At 38.3% G+C, this 20,002-nt stretch overlaps 1 protein-coding gene across 1 annotated transcript; it reads left to right on the top strand.

The window, feature by feature from the left end:
- The first annotated feature begins 226 nt into the window (after nt 1-226).
- Nucleotides 227-12,132, top strand: LOC146991789 (uncharacterized). The gene is made up of 17 exons (XM_085789122.1): nt 227-290; nt 588-724; nt 1,513-1,577; nt 1,933-2,081; nt 2,435-2,541; nt 3,334-3,398; nt 3,753-3,901; nt 6,047-6,192; nt 6,990-7,054; nt 7,403-7,551; nt 7,867-8,084; nt 9,117-9,181; nt 9,274-9,413; nt 10,448-10,608; nt 11,640-11,704; nt 11,797-11,926; nt 12,088-12,132. The coding sequence occupies exons 1-17, from the start codon at nt 227-229 to the stop codon at nt 12,130-12,132; spliced, it is 1,920 nt and encodes a 639-aa protein (XP_085645248.1).
- The last annotated feature ends 7,870 nt before the right edge of the window (nt 12,133-20,002 follow it).

The following is a 20,002-nucleotide window of genomic DNA, read 5'->3' on the forward strand; positions in this document are numbered from 1 at the left end:
ACAATGGATCACTACCAAATGGCAGCTCTGTGGCCGCCACTTTGAGGGCTGCTAATGCCAGTTCTAATTTTTCCCTCCCTGTCAACCAATCATCTATTGTTGTAGATGGTAAGTTTTATATCATTGTTACATGTCAAATTGTGTACATGATTATTGATAATAAAACATTAACAATTGATAAAATACATTAAATGCCAACACTTGTGGTATTTTCTTATTTTCAGGAATGGCAATACCTCTACCTCCACCCCCAGCTCCAACCCCACCAACGAACATAACTACTCCACCAGGTATTGACATAACACAACATTTTTACTTGTTTGAAGTTCATATTCTGAGTTATTACAGTCACTCATTATTATTCATTGCCCCCTTTGGTCATGGTAACCTTATTTCTTGTAAACATGTGACACAAGTACTTAAACCATTTCCAAATCATGGAATAACAGGACTCAATAACTTAACTAACACCAGCAGAATATGAAATCTGCTGTCTTAAAGCAGCCAGTTGTCATAAACATGACAAGTTCTAAAGGAAGTATTTATGTAATCCAGTTAATCAAAATAATTTTACCATCCTTCGCCAGTCAACGTGACAACACCTGCCCCACCACAAGAGCCAGCAATTAAGTTGACATTCAGTTTGAGCCAAAACTTTACCCAAGAGCTGTCAAACCAATCTTCACCAGAGTTCATCTCTCTCGCAAACAATGTATCCTCAGCGGTAAGTTCATAAATATACAGTAGCCTACATATATGTACTGCTCTGTTGCCTCTTGTTTTGGTAATCCTCTTTTAAATGGATATTTCAACATTTTGGCAAATTTGCCTATTGCCATAATCCCGTTCATCACCTTTAACTGCTGGTGCAAGCTGTTTTTAGATCGGCGGGGACAGAGATGAAAGCTCTGCATGGCGTGCAATACTTTCGCCTTTCCCTCATCAAACTCATCAAATACACAATTCAACAACTCCAAAACACTCTCATGGAGAAGTTGGGACCTGCACATTCACCATGCTATGAAATAATTATGTAACATTACGAGACAGAGTTGTTTTCGAGGCCAATGCGTAGCCGGAACTACATTCCAGACACGACTGCTTGGCAGAGTGACTTCAGAAGCGCAAGTAGCTCCGAGTATTTGCTTCATGTGTCGTAAAGTTACATTATTATACAAGATTATTTCATAGTGTGGTGAATGTGCAGGTCAGAACTTGTCCACAAGAGTGTTTTGGAGTTGTTGGATTGTGTATTTAGTTTGATAAGGGAAACATGAAAATACCGTGTGCCTCCATTGTGTTAGCTGGGCAACTCGGGTCTCTGCCTCCGACAATTAAAGGTAATGAACCTACTCCTAAAACTATAGGGATTATTGCAATAGGCAAATTTGCCAAAATGTTGAACTATCCCTTTAAAACACTATCAAAACTCCATTAAATATCATATTATGGAAAGAGAAAATATCTTTCATGTTTAACTTGAAATGTTGTTAATATTCAATTCATTCACAGCTTGATAAAGTCTATTCAGATCAATTTGGATCAAGCTTCAATCAAACCATCATCAATGGCTTCAGGTATAAAACAATGCTTCTTATTACAGTTTTTTTTAGTTGTTGATGCTTCTTTGATAATGCATTTCAACAATTTGCCCTTGTTATTGATGGAAATGGAAGACAGTGTTTGAACTTGTTTTTGTGTTGTTTAATTTCATTTACATTTTTATCATATGTGGTTTGTAATTACTTTTAGACTAGGTATGGAGGCTGGTGCCATTTTAAATTACTTTATGAAATCAAATGATGCGGCTTCTATGATTGGATTTAGTTCATACAACTTTTTTGTTGATACATCAGTCATCCTTGTTATGAAGCCACAGTAGCCAAATAAGATTCCTATAACAAAAAATAACGAAGAGTACTTCTTTTACAGTGCAGGATCTGTTGTGGTTGATGCTGAGCTGCGATTTAACAATGCATCTGCGCTACCAAACGGCAGTTCTGTTGCCGGCACTTTGACGGCTGCTGTTGCAAGTGGTGCTGTTCCCCTCCCTGTCGACTCATCAACTATTGTTGCAGAGGGTAAGCTTTAATGTCAAATTACATGTTTAGTTTTATATATATATATATATATATATATATAAAACGATACAGTAGCATATGATAAAATACATTAAAAAACAACATTTGTTATATTGCCTTTTTTTCAGTGGTGACACCAGCCACAGTTGCCCCTACAAACGTAACTTCCGCACCAGGTATTGTCATAACACAACCAGTTCATCAAATTTTCTTATGATCAATTTGAATCAAGGAATGATAAACATGTGTAAACAAATTATGTGTTCTAAAGGAAGTATTTATGTAATCCAGTTAATCAAAATAATTTTACCATCCTTCGCCACTCAACGTGACAACACCTGCCCCACCACAAGAGCCAGCAATTAAGTTGACATTCAGTTTGAGCCAAAACTTTACCCAAGAGCTGTCAAACCAATCTTCACCAGAGTTCATCTCTCTCGCAAACAATGTATCCTCAGCGGTAAGTTCATAAATATACAGTAGCCTACATATATGTACTGCTCTGTTGCCTCTTGTTTTGGTAATCCTCTTTTCAACATTTCAACATTTCAACATTTTGGCAAATTTGCCTATTGCCATAATCCCGTTCATCACCTTTAACTGCTGGTGCAAGCTGTTTTTAGATCGGCGGGGACAGAGATGAAAGCTCTGCATGGCGTGCAATACTTTCGCCTTTCCCTCATCAAACTCATCAAATACACAATTCAACAACTCCAAAACACTCTCATGGAGAAGTTGGGACCTGCACATTCACCATGCTATGAAATAATTATGTAACATTACGAGACAGAGTTGTTTTCGAGGCCAATGCGTAGCCGGAACTACATTCCAGACACTACTGCTTGGCAGAGTGACTTCAGAAGCGCAAGTAGTTCCGAGTATTTGCTTCATGTGTCGTAAAGTTACATTATTATACAAGATTATTTCATAGTGTGGTGAATGTGCAGGTCAGAACTTGTCCACAAGAGTGTTTTGGAGTTGTTGGATTTTGTATTTAGTTTGATAAGGGAAACATGAAAATACCGTGTGCCTCCATTGTGTTAGCTGGGCAACTCGGGTCTCTGCCTCCGACAATTAAAGGTAATGAACCTACTCCTAAAACTATAGGGATTATGGCAATAGGCAAATTTGCCAAAATGTTGAACTATCCCTTTAAAACACTATCAAAACTCCATTAAATATCATATTATGGAAAGAGAAAATATCTTTCATGTTTAACTTGAAATGTTGTTAATATTCAATTCATTCACAGCTTGATAAAGTCTATTCAGATCAATTTGGATCAAGCTTCAATCAAACCATCATTAATGGCTTCAGGTATAAAACAATGCTTCTTATTACAGTTTTTTTAGTTGTTGATGCTTCTTTGATAATGCATTTCAACAATTTGCCCTTGTTATTGATGGAAATGGAAGACAGTGTTTGAACTTGTTTTTGTGTTGTTTAATTTCATTTACATTTTTATCATATGTGGTTTGTAATTACTTTTAGACTAGGTATGGAGGCTGGTGCCATTTTAAATTACTTTATGAAATCAAATGATGCGGCTTCTATGATTGGATTTAGTTCATACAACTTTTTTGTTGATACATCAGTCATCCTTGTTATGAAGCCACAGTAGCCAAATAAGATTCCTATAACAAAAAATAACGAAGAGTACTTCTTTTACAGTGCAGGATCTGTTGTGGTTGATGCTGAGCTGCGATTTAACAATGCATCTGCGCTACCAAACGGCAGTTCTGTGGCCGGCACTTTGACAGCTGCTGTTGCAAGTGGTGCTGTTCCCCTCCCTGTCGACTCATCAACTATTGTTGCAGAGGGTAAGCTTTAATGTCAAATTACATGTTTAGTTTTATATATATATATATATATATATATATATATATATATAAAACGATACAGTAGCATATGATAAAATACATTAAAAAACAACATTTGTTATATTGCCTTTTTTTCAGTGGTGACACCAGCCACAGTTGCCCCTACAAACGTAACTTCCGCACCAGGTATTGTCATAACACAACCAGTTCATCAAATTTTCTTATGATCAATTTGAATCAAGGAATGATAAACATGTGTAAACAAATTATGTGTTCTAAAGGAAGTATTTATGTAATCCAGTTAATCAAAATAATTTTACCATCCTTCGCCACTCAACGTGACAACACCTACCCCACCACAAGAGCCAGCAATTAAGTTGACATTCAGTTTGAGCCAAAACTTTACCCAAGAGCTGTCAAACCAATCTTCACCAGAGTTCATCTCTCTCGCAAACAATGTATCCTCAGCGGTAAGTTCATAAATATACAGTAGCCTACATATATGTACTGCTCTGTTGCCTCTTGTTTTGGTAATCCTCTTTTCAACATTTCAACATTTCAACATTTTGGCAAATTTGCCTATTGCCATAATCCCGTTCATCACCTTTAACTGCTGGTGCAAGCTGTTTTTAGATCGGCGGGGACAGAGATGAAAGCTCTGCATGGCGTGCAATACTTTCGCCTTTCCCTCATCAAACTCATCAAATACACAATTCAACAACTCCAAAACACTCTCATGGAGAAGTTGGGACCTGCACATTCACCATGCTATGAAATAATTATGTAACATTACGAGACAGAGTTGTTTTCGAGGCCAATGCGTAGCCGGAACTACATTCCAGACACTACTGCTTGGCAGAGTGACTTCAGAAGCGCAAGTAGTTCCGAGTATTTGCTTCATGTGTCGTAAAGTTACATTATTATACAAGATTATTTCATAGTGTGGTGAATGTGCAGGTCAGAACTTGTCCACAAGAGTGTTTTGGAGTTGTTGGATTGTGTATTTAGTTTGATAAGGGAAACATGAAAATACCGTGTGCCTCCATTGTGTTAGCTGGGCAACTCAGGTCTCTGCCTCCGACAATTAAAGGTAATGAACCTACTCCTAAAACTATAGGGATTATGGCAATAGGCAAATTTGCCAAAATGTTGAACTATCCCTTTAAAACACTATCAAAACTCCATTAAATATCATATTATGGAAAGAGAAAATATCTTTCATGTTTAACTTGAAATGTTGTTAATATTCAATTCATTCACAGCTTGATAAAGTCTATTCAGATCAATTTGGATCAAGCTTCAATCAAACCATCATCAATGGCTTCAGGTATAAAACAATGCTTCTTATTACAGTTTTTTTTAGTTGTTGATGCTTCTTTGATAATGCATTTCAACAATTTGCCCTTGTTATTGATGGAAATGGAAGACAGTGTTTGAACTTGTTTTTGTGTTGTTTAATTTCATTTACATTTTTATCATATGTGGTTTGTAATTACTTTTAGACTAGGTATGGAGGCTGGTGCCATTTTAAATTACTTTAAGAAATCAAATGATGCGGCTTCTATGATTGGATTTAGTTCATACAACTTTTTTGTTGATACATCAGTCATCCTTGTTATGAAGCCACAATAGCCAAATAAGATTCCTATAACAAAAAATAACGAAGAGTACTTCTTTTACAGTGCAGGATCTGTTGTGGTTGATGCTGAGCTGCGATTTAACAATGCATCTGCGCTACCAAACGGCAGTTCTGTGGCCGGCACTTTGACGGCTGCTGTTGCAAATGGTGCTGTTCCCATCCCTGTCGACTCATCATCTATTGTTGCAGAGGGTAAGCTTTAATGTCAAATTACATGTTTAGTTTTATATATATATATATATATATATATATAAAAAGATACAGTAGCATATGATAAAATACATTAAAAAACAACATTTGTTATATTGCCTTTTTTTCAGTGGTGACACCAGCCACAGTTGCCCCTACAAACGTAACTTCCGCACCAGGTATTGTCATAACACAACCAGTTCATCAAATTTTCTTATGATCAATTTGAATCAAGGAATGATAAACATGTGTAAACAAATTATGTGTTCTAAAGGAAGTATTTATGTAATCCAGTTAATCAAAATAATTTTACCATCCTTCGCCACTCAACGTGACAACACCTGCCCCACCACAAGAGCCAACAATTAAGTTGACATTCAGTTTGAGCCAAAACTTTACCCAAGAGCTGTCAAACCAATCTTCACCAGAGTTCATCTCTCTCGCAAACAATGTATCCTCAGCGGTAAGTTCATAAATATACAGTAGCCCTACATATATGTAGCTACTGCTCTGTTGCCTTTTGTTTTGGTAATCCTCTTTTCAACATTTCAACATTTCAACATTTTGGCAAATTTGCCTATTGCCATAATCCCGTTCATCACCTTTAACTGCTGGTGCAAGCTGTTTTTAGATCGGCGGGGACAGAGATGAAAGCTCTGCATGGCGTGCAATACTTTCGCCTTTCCCTCATCAAACTCATCAAATACACAATTCAACAACTCCAAAACACTCTCATGGAGAAGTTGGGACCTGCACATTCACCATGCTATGAAATAATTATGTAACATTACGAGACAGAGTTGTTTTCGAGGCCAATGCGTAGCCGGAACTACATTCCAGACACGACTGCTTGGCAGAGTGACTTCAGAAGCGCAAGTAGCTCCGAGTATTTGCTTCATGTGTCGTAAAGTTACATTATTATACAAGATTATTTCATAGTGTGGTGAATGTGCAGGTCAGAATTTGTCCACAAGAGTGTTTTGGAGTTGTTGGATTGTGTATTTAGTTTGATAAGGGAAACATGAAAATACCGTGTGCCTCCATTGTGTTAGCTGGGCAACTCGGGTCTCTGCCTCCGACAATTAAAGGTAATGAACCTACTCCTAAAACTATAGGGATTATGGCAATAGGCAAATTTGCCAAAATGTTGAACTATCCCTTTAAAACACTATCAAAACTCCATTAAATACCATATTATGGAAAGAGAAAATATCTTTCATGTTTAACTTGAAATGTTGTTAATATTCAATTCATTCACAGCTTGATAAAGTCTATTCAGATCAATTTGGATCAAGCTTCAATCAAACCATCATCAATGGCTTCAGGTATAAAACAATGCTTACAGTTTTTTTAGTTGTTGATGCTTCTTTGATAATGCATTTCAACAATTTGCCCTTGTTATTGATGGAAATGGAAGACAGTGTTTGAACTTGTTTTTGTGTTGTTTAATTTCATTTACATTTTTATCATATGTGGTTTGTAATTACTTTTAGACTAGGTATGGAGGCTGGTGCCATTTTAAATTACTATAAGAAATCAAATGATGCGGCTTCTATGATTGGATTTAGTTCATACAACTTTTTTGTTGATACATCAGTCATCCTTGTTATGAAGCCACAGTAGCCAAATAAGATTCCTATAACAAAAAATAACGAAGAGTACTTCTTTTACAGTGCAGGATCTGTTGTGGTTGATGCTGAGCTGCGATTTAACAATGCATCTGCGCTACCAAACGGCAGTTCTGTGGCCAGCACTTTATCGACTGCTGTTGCAAATGGTGCTGTTCCCATCCCTGTCAACACATCATCTATTGTTGCAGAGGGTAAGCTTTAATGTCAAATTACATGTTTAGTTTTTTATATATATATATAAAAAAAGATACAGTAGCATATGATAAAATACATTAAAAAACAACATTTGTTATATTGCCTTTTTTTCAGTGGTGATACCAGCCACAGTTGCCCCTACAAACGTAACTTCCGCACCAGGTATTGTCATAACACAACCAGTTCATCAAATTTTCTTATGATCAATTTGAATCAAGGAATGATAAACATGTGTAAACAAATTGTATGTATGTGTAGCCATATCTACAGAACGTCATATTTTCTTTCTATTAATGCTACATTTGCAACAGGTGCCACTAATGCTACGTCTGCAACAAATGCCACTGCGAGTGCTACATCTGCAACAGTTGCAACAGTTGCCACTACTGCCACTGCATCTACGGATGCTCCTTCATCCTCTGAGGGAACTTTGGGTCTGATATTCAGTCTTAATTCAACATTTACATCAGATCTGTCCAATTCGTCATCATCTGCATTTCAGACTTGGGCTGCATCAGTGGTGGCAGTGGTAAGATGTCACTGTGGGGCATTATCATTATTATTATTACTATTAAATATAGTGTTGTCTGCCGCTTGGGCTCAAATTCCTGTGAGCGGGAATGGGCCAGAAACATTAAACTTGGCCCAATGACTGGAAATGACATGCATTAGCTTTCCAAGGAATATAAGCCCCATTGGCCAGATGGTGGTGCTGTTATTAAGGCTCAAACATGTGATTTTTGGAAGGCCACACACCTCACACCATGAATCCGATTGACTTGAAATTTGATGCACAAGCCCAGCTCAATGTACTCTCCAAAAAAGCCTCCTGGACCATAAAAGTCTGCCATGATGGATTTTTTTTTGTTAATTTGCATAATATGAAAAACATAGAACTTTTGACATCACTCCATCAACACCAAATTTGGTATACAGCCTTAGGGAACTAGATTCTTGCTCAACCCATAGGGGGGATATCTGAAAGCCTATTGGATGGAATTTCACCAAAATTGGCCCCTCGGACCATAAAGGTCACCGTTATGAACTAACCAAAAAACAGTAAAATGAATAGAACTTTTGAGATTTTGACTCTATCGACACTATTATAAATGATCAAGATTGGTTGAAAAACATGTTCAAAAAAACATTGCAGAGGGCAGGGCTTAGCGAATATTGGCCACATTAACCGTTTGTCCAATAATCATAGATCTTGGTAGATATCTTTAGAGCAGGACTAGGAATATGCCTACCAAAATGAAGGCAGGTCTGAATGTAGATCACTGTTGGTTTGCTCAGTGTTGAGCCAAATAAAATAGAAAAAATAGACTGTCATGTTGTGCCCCTGCTCTCTGTCCCCACATTTCAATCTTTACTTACTGTATCTATCTTATTAATGCAGAATATTCTGAATATATTGAGGTAAAAGGCTGGCATAAACTCTCTAGCTTTCAGAGCTTTTGTTTTATTAGAATTTGAATTATTATATTAATTATCATGATTCAAACTTCATACAGTGACTATTCCATTGTGTTTTGTGTTAAATTAATATGTCCTCTTTTAGATAAATTATGTGGGCAACAGGCTCTTCAGCTCATCTTACCTTCATTGCATCGTTAACGCTTTCACGTAAGACTAAACTTTAATTATTGAGTATTTTGCTGGACATGTGTCACTCACTTCTTTTTATAAAGTTATTCTCTGGTTCTTTGTCATTGCAGAAACGGATCAGTGGTTGTCAACATGACTCTTGTGTTCAAAGATAACAATTCGGTTCCTTCTGCAAGCGACGCACTCTCACAATTCAGCAGTGCACTCGGCAATTCGAGCTTGAATGTTATTCCAGGCAGTGTACTTATCAGTAAGTTGTGTAAATCATCAACTAAATGTTTGTATGTTATATTTGTAATTCCCAGGGTAAAGGTTTGGGATGTAGTTCCTCCTTGAGCGTCCGTGACGTCACCCATTGGTTTGGGGGAGTCTGTTTTGTGCCGCTACTACGGGGGTTTGAACCGCGCCATGTTGGATTCTACTTGCCATATTTGGAGCGGTGCGGCCGTTGGCCGGCCGAGAGCCCGCCCACTGGCCTCGAAGCAGCGGTCGCCGGACCTGTCACTCAACTGTTCTGCGCCCTAATTGGCCAGAACTTTAAACCTAATAACAGTAAAACTGTAGAGTTTTTAAAAAATTCACCCCCCTCAGAGTGTGTGCGGGGGTAGAAACTATCGGTTGAGACCAAAAAAATAAAATGTACCCGGCTGTAAATATGTTTTTTTAAGCTGTAAAATCGGCTATTTTGACATGGGGCTCAATTGGAGTTGCTCCCTTCTGGAGCCAGCCCCCAGCGACAGCCCAGGGGATTGCAGCTTTTTGAATGCGGAAGTGAGCTTCACTTCTCAGACCGACAACTGCCCCCTTGGTCTGAACCTGAGCCATAGGGATTCGTTTGCTTCCGGGAGGCGGTTGCTTACATTTGCTTCAACTAATCGCTGCTGCTTGGTGGTCACGTGTGCTATACACCGGTTAAGCTCATAGGTTAATCTTGAGCGCTTGAGTTCAATGTCATCGCCTTCACTTACCCGTCTGTTCGCTGATTGGTCCGTCCGCTCTGGCGGACGGAGCAAACCGAAATGCATTGCTAGTTTCCTGACTACATGGTTGAGGCAAATGAAATTTGCCGGAACCAGTAGGCGGCGCTAGCCTGGCTACCACAGTTGCCCCTACAAACGTAACTTCCGCACCAGGTATTGTCATAACACAACCAGTTCATCAAATTTTCTTATGATCAATTTGAATCAAGGAATGATAAACATGTGTAAACAAATTATGTGTTGTATGTATGTATGTGTAGCCATATCTACAGAACTTCATATTTTCTTTCTATTAATGCAACAGTTGCAACAGGTGCCACTACTGCCACTGCATCTACGGATGCTCCTTCATCCTCTGAGGGAACTTTGGGTCTGACGTTCAGTCTTAATCAAACATTTACATCAGATCTGTCCAATTCGTCATCATCTGCATTTCAGACTTTGGCTGCATCAGTGGTGGCAGTGGTAAGATGTCCCTGTGGGGCATTATCATTATTATTATTACTATTAAATATAGTGTTGTCTGCCGCTTGGGCTCAAATTCCTGTGAGCGGGAATGGGCCAGAAACATTAAACTTGGCCCAATGACTGGAAATGACATGCATTAGCTTTCAAAGGAATATAAGCCCCATTGGCCAGATGGTGGTGCTGTTATTAAGGCTCAAACATGTGATTTTTGGAAGGCCACACACCTCACACCATGAATCCGACTGACTTGAAATTTGACGCACAAGCCCAGCTCAATGTACTCTCCAAAAAAGCCTCCTGGACCATAAAAGTCTGCCATGATGGATTTTTTTTGTTAATTTGCATAATATGAAAAACATAGAACTTTTGACATCACTCCATCAACACCAAATTTGGTATACAGCCTTAGGGAACTAGATTCTTGCTCAACCCATAGGGGGGATATCTGAAAGCCTATTGGATGGAATTTCACCAAAATTGGCCCCTCGGACCATAAAGGTCACCGTTATGAACTAACCAAAAAACAGTAAAATGAATAGAACTTTTGAGATTTTGACTCTATCGACACTATTATAAATGATCAAGATTGGTTGAAAAACATGTTCAAAAAAACATTGCAGAGGGCAGGGCTTAGCGAATATTGGCCACATTAACCGTTTGTCCAATAATCATAGATCTTGGTAGATATCTTTAGAGCAGGACTAGGAATATGCCTACCAAAATGAAGGCAGGTCTGAATGTAGATCACTGTTGGTTTGCTCAGTGTTGAGCCAAATAAAATAGAAAAAATAGACTGTCATGTTGTGCCCCTGCTCTCTGTCCCCACATTTCAATCTTTACTTACTGTATCTATCTTATTAATGCAGAATATTCTGAATATATTGAGGTAAAAGGCTGGCATAAACTCTCTAGCTTTCAGAGCTTTTGTTTTATTAGAATTTGAATTATTATATTAATTATCATGATTCAAACTTCATACAGTGACTATTCCATTGTGTTTTGTGTTAAATTAATATGTCCTCTTTTAGATAAATGAAATGGGCAACAGGCTCTTCAGCTCATCTTACCTTCGTTGCATCGTTAACGCTTTCACGTAAGACTAAACTTTAATTATTGAGTATTTTGCTGGACATGTGTCACTCACTTCTTTTTATAAAGTTATTCTCTGGTTCTTTGTCATTGCAGAAACGGATCAGTGGTTGTCAACATGACTCTTGTGTTCAAAGATAACAATTCGGTTCCTTCTGCAAGCGACGCACTCTCACAATTCAGCAGTGAACTCGGCAAATCGAGCTTGAATGTTATTCCAGGCAGTGTACTTATCAGTAAGTTGTGTAAATCATCAACTAAATGTTTGTATGTTATATTTGTAATTCCCAGGGTAAAGGTTTGGGATGTAGTTCCTCCTTGAACCTACATTTTGAACTTAATTTGGAATTTCATTGACTAACATATGTGCTTTTTCTAACATTTCAGGCTCAAGCAGTTCACCTCTACCCTCTTTGGCAGTCTTTTCACTGACACTGCTGGCTGTGGCACAGATGTTAAGTATTGTATTACAGTATCCAAAGCACTGATACATTGCCTTGACTCTTAGCATTAGCATGTGTGGGAATAAAGCACTAACCAAAACAAAAAATACGAAAACACATTATGAAATTTACCAATACAATGTCATGTGGTAAAAAGATATGTGTCAAATACCGTACAGATTTTTCAGTATGTTCTAAATTTGCTATTTAAACAACTTGTGCTTAAATTATGTTTTATTAATCAGAAAAGACTTTAAGATGATTACAATGATGATTACGATTTCTTGCAGTTGCCATTTTCTGTGCTATTTTTCGTTGTAGTAATCAAAATGCGGCTATTAATTTTTAAGTAAAAGCATTGTACAATTTAGTTGATTATAGTTTATATCCATTATTGTTCATTGTGAATTAAGGTACAAATGTGTCAAAAGCTGAATGTGTGGAGTTGCCTGCTAACCATCAATAACCAATGCTCAATTTAAGATAATTTGAGAGCTATGTTTCTGTATTTTCATGTATATCTTAAAATATCTGAAAATAAAATATTCTAAAAGAAAACAAACAAACAAAAAAAAAAACAAGCAAGCTGATGGAGATGGTTGAAAATGTGGATGTTGTACGTCTAATTTTATATCTTTTTTTCCCCCCTTTGAAGCTGATTGATTATGGTTTGGGGTTTTAAATACACAAACTACATAAATAAAATTCATGGTGTGTCATTCTTTTGTTTTGTTTTTTTCTGGGAAGGACCATACAGTGATCAGGATTAGGTACATAAAATCTATCCTACACCGATACATAATGAAAAATGCACCAAGATATCACTCACATCAATTGCTCTCCCTTTAATTTTACAGTTTGCAAAATAAGATCATCATCAGATTATCATCTGAACACAGAATGTCACATTTCTTTAAAGAGATCTACTCACAGCACAGTCCTCCAATAGTCATAGTCTGGTACTTCAAACCATACAAGAAGGTACTTAAAGCAATTCTGGTCTCCTAACCTACATCTGACTCATTTGACCACCATCTCATTGTTAAAAGGAAGTCCAGTCTCTCCATAGATTACCTGAGCAGTTTTATTGCCAGTCTTCCAGTGTTGGTGCATTGGGTTGCACTCACGTCCTCGTTAGAACGTTCTTCCCTCCAATTTCTGAGTAAATATTAATCTGCTGTAGATAAGTGTACAATGTTATGGTGCCCCAATACATTGATGGAACATCCAATGGCATAGTAATTCTAAATGTGTGAATGTCATACCAGTAAGACAAGAGTTTCATTTGAACTACATGTAACCTTGAGGATTGGTCTAGCTCTAGCACACAGGGGCTTCAATTAAGGAGGCCACAACGGTCAGTGTGGGTCAATCATATGCCATTTATTTTACAATAAGTAAAATTCTAAAAAACACAGTCAATGAAGGACACGAAGACAGACAGTCATATCACGGCTGGGGGACCAACCACCTACTGCCTATAGGACACTGGGAGTATACCAAATATCAAAAAAGAAATAGAAACCCAACACACTTCAAATAAAAACACCACACTAATTCAACGTGCAACCACAAACCATATCACCATCTAAAGTGAACTCCCAGCATCTCAACCACACCGGTGAATGGAGGACCCCACCAACCGCAACACTAGAAACAGAAGAAGACAGAATGTTAAAATCCTAAAACTAAGCAAACTCAAATTTTAAATAATAAAAGACAATACAATCCATATGGCTAAAATATAAAATACTAAACTAAAACTAGAAAAAGCATTTCCAAGAATGGAAATGGTGTGACTGCTGATAGCAACTGAACGCTGTTGCAGAATTAGCAAATAGTGCAAGCAGTGATCACCATACAAATGTTTGACCAAGGTCGGAATCGAACTCACAACCTCATGGTCATTAGACTTCCACTCTGCCTCTAGGCCACGGTGCACACACAGTCGCAGAGACTGTTGTCTGTTAATGATCTGCACACTGTCAACATCAAGAAAGCTTGAGAGTCAAGCTTGAATGACTTAGAATGAAAATTTCTGTGAATTTCAGGCTGAGAGCAGCAGTTTCAACATGAAGCAAGTTATCAGAAGTCAACAGAGGACGACTGGGAAAATAATTCACTATAATTGTTGTTGAGGCAAGATTTGAACCAGCAACCTTCAGGTCTCCAGACCAGCAAGCTAACCACTAGGCTACAGACAGAGACAGTATGTGAGGGGTAAAGAAAACCTTTGATAAGAGGATCACTGGCTTCTGCTTAAAAAAAAAAGTAAGAAATCGAACCCATGACCTCATGATCAATAAACCTTTACTCTGCCATTTCGCCACAGAGAGCACAGACATAAGCATGTTGCCATTGTAATGTGATGATGTGCTGCAAACGGTGGCAGAAGCAATTAATGCGTCTCTTAACAAACACCTGTAACCAACTGGACTACAGACAGAGTTGTGGAGAACTCTCAGCATTGGGCTGAATGAGAGCAGAGAGCTCCCTGGCTGCATTTAAAAAATATTTTAAATTATTATCTAAGTCTCTTTGCATTTTTGACCAGAATTTTAGCCAGAAGACAAGTGTGGCTACAAAACTGGAGAAAATAATTTGTCTAGAGTTTAATTTGCAGAAAAAGTTAAATATTTTAAAAAGTATAAATAGTTAAAAAGAGAAAAGTAATGCCGATAAAGTTGAAAAAAAGCTGCACGTTTTGATATATGAATTGTTGAAATAGCACAACACCTAACACACTAACCATATGGCCACAGAGAACCTGAGTTACAATGAGCTTTATACTATGAGGAATCAAAGACTGTCCAATGACAGCTGAATAATTGGAATCAAAAGTCAAGCAATGATGTGAAATGACTGAGGCAGGAATCGAACCCACGACCATATGATCACTAAACCTTTACTCTGCCACTCAGCTACAGAGAGCACACTGCTTTCAAGACTGTTGTCATTCATTGTAATGTGATGATGTGCTGCAAACTGGTACGAGTAATCAAGGAGATAACAAACACCTGTAACCAATTGAAGGCGGGGGAGGAGAGCAGAATTCAACATAACATAAAACATAACAAGAGTTCTTCCCTTGGATTCGAACCAGTGACCTTAGGGTTGGCAAGCAGTTACCCTAACCCCTACACTACAGTGGAGTTGTGGAGAGGAGAGGTTGAGACTTTGATGAATGTGAGATTTTTCAATGATGCTTAAAATAAAAAGAAATGAGTTTATATTAGCCACACCAAGTAAGAAGAGGACTTTTTTGTGACCTGTGACTATTTTTTGGTGAATTAAAATGATTTAAAAAGCACTTAACAGCAAGTTACAAAGTTGAGCTCCTTCTCCTGCTGATGTGAAAAAAATGCATTAGGCTGAATGGGAGCAGAGAGCTCCCTGGCTGCATTTAAAAAATATTTTAAACTAGAAAAAGCATTTCCAAGAATGGAAATGGTGTGACTGCTGAAAGCAGCTGAACGCTGTTGCAGAATTAGCAAATACTGCATGCAGTGGTCACCATACAAATGTTTGACCAAGGTCGGAATTGAACCCACAACCTCATGGTCAGTAGACTTCCACTCTGCCTCTAGGCTACAGTGCACACACAGTTGCAGAGACTGTTGTCTGTTAATGATCTGCACACTGTCTCACTCTGACATCAAGAAAGCTTGAGAGTCAAGCTTGAATGACTTAGAATGAAAATGTCTGTGAATTTCAGGCTGAGAGCAGCAGTTTCAACATGAAGCAAGTTATCAGAAGTCAACAGAGGACGACTGGGAAAATAATTCACTATAATTGCTGTAGTTACGCGCAGCGGCCGTCGCGTCACTGGCCGTTCTCATTAATCCTGCCCTATGATCCTTTAAGTGCTTTTTAATTCATTTGAATTCACCAAAAAATAGTCACAGGTCACAAAAAAGTCCTCTTCTCACTTGGTGTGGCTAATTTATATTAATTTATTTTTGTTTTAAGCATCATTGAAAAATCTCACATTCATCAGAGTCTCAACCTCTCTTCTTCACAACTCCTCTGTAGTGTAGGGGTTAGGGTAACTGCCTGCCAACCCTAAGGTCACTGGTTCGAATCCAAGGGAAGAATTCTTGTTATGTTATGTTGAATTCTGCTCTCCTCCCCCGCCTTCAATTGGTTACAGGTGTTTGTTATCTCCTTGATTACTCGTACCAGTTTGCAGCACATCATCACATTACAATGAATGACAACAGTCTTGAAAGCAGTGTGCTCTCTGTAGCCGAGTGGCAGAGTAAAGGTTTAGTGATCATATGGTCACGGGTTCGATTCCTGCCTCAGTCATTTCACATCATTGCTTGACTTTTCATTCCAATTATTCAGCTGTCATTGGACAGTCTTTGATTCCTCATAGTATAAAGCTCATTGTAACTCAGGTTCTCTGTGGCCATATGGTTAGTGTGTTAGGTGTTGTGCTATTTCAACAATTCATATATCAAAACGTGCAGCTTTTTTTGAACTTTATCGGCATTACTTTTCTCTTTTTAACTATTTATACTTTTTCAAATATTTAACTTTTTCTGCAAATTAAACTCTAGACAAATTATTTTCTCCAGTTTTGTAGCCACACTTGTCTTCTGGCTAAAATTCTGGTCAAAAATGCAAAGAGACTTAGATAATAATTTTAAATATTTTTTAAATGCAGCCAGGGAGCTCTCTGCTCTCATTCAGCCCAATGCTGAGAGTTCTCCACAACTCTGTCTGTAGTCCAGTTGGTTACAGGTTTGTTAAGAGACGCATTAATTGCTTCTGCCACGTTGCACATCATCACATTACAATGGCAACATGCTTATGTCTGTGCTCTCTGTGGCGAAGTGGCAGAGTAAAGGTTTATTGATCATGAGGTCATGAGTTCGATTCCTTACTTTTTTTTTTAAGCAGAAGCCAGTGATCCTCTTATCAAAGGTTTTCTTTACCCCTCACATACTGTCTCTGTCTGTAGCCTAGTGGTTAGCTTGCTGGTCTGGAGACCTGAAGGTTGCTGGTTCAAATCTTGCCTCAACAACAATTATAGTGAATTATTTTCCCAGTTGTCCTCTGTTGACTTCTGATAACTTGCTTCATGTTGAAACTGCTGCTCTCAGCCTGAAATTCACAGAAATTTTCATTCTAAGTCATTCAAGCTTGACTCTCAAGCTTTCTTGATGTTGACAGTGTGCAGATCATTAACAGACAACAGTCTCTGCAACTGTGTGTGCACCGTGGCCTAGAGGCAGAGTGGAAGTCTAATGACCATGAGGTTGTGGGTTCGATTCCGACCTTGGTCAAACATTTGTATGGTGATCACTGCTTGCATTTGCTAATTCTGCAACAGCGTTCAGTTGCTGTCAGCAGTCACACCATTTCCATTCTTGGAAATGCTTTTTCTAGTTTGCATACCTCTCAAGGTTTCAGTCCTACAAACAAATGACAGACAGACCCACAATTAAAATCATTAAGATACAGATACCTCAGGGTACATGCATGCACGCCTACATAACCCTAACAATTAAAATACTACCCTGATAATAAAACAATGCTAAAAACGCCAAAAGTCCATCTTACCACAGAGCAGAGAGTCAACAGTCACAGTCACAGCCACAGTGCACACAAAGGATTTGGAGAGAGTTACTCTGGAGTCACACCTGCTATTAATCAGCATCTCCTTAGTTCCTCCTCTGATTGGTCTCTGCTCTCTGCTGCTTCCTCGTGACCTACTGCTACATACACATCCACCAACAATTTGTTCCAACACCTTTATGTCTCCTCTGAACAGGGGTAATAAAGAATTCCATGTGTATCTACCCAAACTCCCTCCATCTGTGTATATTTTTAATTAGTGTGACTGCTGAAAGCAGCTGAAAGCAGTCACACTATTGTTCTTCTGTTCGGCCATTTTCTTCCGCCTTTTTACGGTCTTCTTCTAGTCCTTCATACTTTGTGCTATTTCAACAATTCATATATCAAAACGTGCAGCTTTTTTTGAACTTTATCGGCATTACTTTTCTCTTTTTAACTATTTATACTTTTTCAAATATTTAACTTTTTCTGATTTTTTTCAGCTTTATAATGTGTGTGTATTGCGTCCAACGAGCAGAGCTAGAGTGGTGCTAAAGTGGAGAGAGGCAAAAAAAACATTCTAGAGTTTTTCTGGCTAAACTGTCAGCACGGCCACAAATTAAACTCTAGACAAATTATTTTCTCCAGTTTTGTAGCCACACTTGTCTTCTGGCTAAAATTCTGGTCAAAAATGCAAAGAGACTTAGATAATAATTTAAAATATTTTTTAAATGCAGCCAGGGAGCTCTCTGCTCTCATTCAGCCCAATGCATTTTTTTCATAGCAGCAGGAGAAGGAGCTCAACTTTGTAACTTGCTGTTAAGTGCTTTTTAATTCATTTTAATTCACCAAAAAATAGTCACAGGTCACAAAAAAGTCCTCTTCTTACTTGGTGTGGCTAATTTATACTCATTTCTTTTTATTTTAAGCATCATTGAAAAATCTCACATTCATCAAAGTCTCAACCTCTCTTCTCCACATCTCCACTGTAGTGTAGGGGGTAGGGTGGCTGCTTGCCAACCTTAAGGTCACTGGTTCGAATCCAAGGGAAGAACTCTTGTTATGTTATGTTGAATTCTGCTCTCCTCCCCCGCCTTCAATTGGTTACAGGTGTTTGTTATCTCCTTGATTACTCGTACCAGTTTGCAGCACATCATCACATTACAATGAATGACAACAGTCTTGAAAGCAGTGTGCTCTCTGTAGCCGAATGGCAGAGTAAAGGCTTAGTGATCATATGGTCATGGGTTCGATTCCTGCCTCTGTCATTTCACATCATTGCTTGACTTTTGATTCCAATTATTCAGCTGTCATTGGACAGTCTTTGATTCCTCATAGTATAAAGCTCATTGTAACTCAGGTTCTCTGTGGCCATATGGTTAGTGTGTTAGGTGTTGTGCTATTTCAACAATTCATATATCAAAACGTGCAGCTTTTTTTGAACTTTATCGGCATTACTTTTCTCTTTTTAACTATTTATACTTTTTCAAATATTTAACTTTTTCTGCAAATTAAACTCTAGACAAATTATTTTCTCCAGTTTTGTAGCAACACTTGTCTTCTGGCTAAAATTCTGGTCAAAAATGCAAAGAGACTTAGATAATAATTTGAAATATTTTTTAAATGCAGCCAGGGAGCTCTCTGCTCTCATTCAGCCCAATGCTGAGAGCACTCCACAACTCTGTCTGTAGTCCAGTTGGTAAGGTGGCCGCTTGCCAACCCCAAGGTCACTAGTTCGAAACCAGGCTGAGCAATCTTGTTATGTGATGTTGAATTCTGCTCCCCTCCCCCACCCTCAATTGGTTACAGGTGTTCGCTAAGAGACGCATTAATTGCTTCTGCCACCGTTTGCAGCACATCATCACATTACAATGGCAACATTCCTATGTCTGTGCTCTCTGTGGCGAAGTGGCAGAGTAAAGGTTTATTGATCATGAGGTCATAGGTTCAATTCCTTACTTTTTTTTTTAAGCAGAAGCCAGTGATCCTCTTATCAAAGGTTTTCTTTACCCCTCACATACTGTCTCTGTCTGTAGCCTACTGGTTAGCTTGCTGGTCTGGAGACCTGAAGGTTGCTGGTTCAAATCTTGCCTCAACAACAATTATAGTGAATTATTTTCCCAGTCGTCCTCTGTTGACTTCTGATAACTTGCTTCATGTTGAAACTGCTGCTCTCAGCCTGAAATTCACAGAAATTTTCATTCTAAGTCATTCAAGCTTGACTCTCAAGCTTTCTTGATGTTGACAGTGTTTCCAACAGGTGCAGCTTTGGGCTCGTTAACTTCAGAGTGAGACAG

The sequence above is a fragment of the Trachurus japonicus genome, chromosome 1 (genome assembly GCF_045865225.1).
Source record: "Trachurus japonicus isolate A0001 chromosome 1, Traja_1.0".
NCBI classification, from domain to species: domain Eukaryota; kingdom Metazoa; phylum Chordata; class Actinopteri; order Carangiformes; family Carangidae; genus Trachurus; species Trachurus japonicus.

Bases quoted from the DNA above. Each gene is read 5' to 3' on its own strand.
- LOC146991789 (XM_085789122.1), top strand. From the start codon at position 227: ATGGCAATACCTCTACCTCCACCCCCAGCTCCAACCCCACCAACGAAC. The intron at 9,182-9,273 runs GTAAGACTAAAC...TTGTCATTGCAG, and splicing joins TGCATCGTTAACGCTTTCAC to AAACGGATCAGTGGTTGTCA. The intron at 9,414-10,447 runs GTAAGTTGTGTA...TTAATGCAACAG, and splicing joins TCCAGGCAGTGTACTTATCA to TTGCAACAGGTGCCACTACT.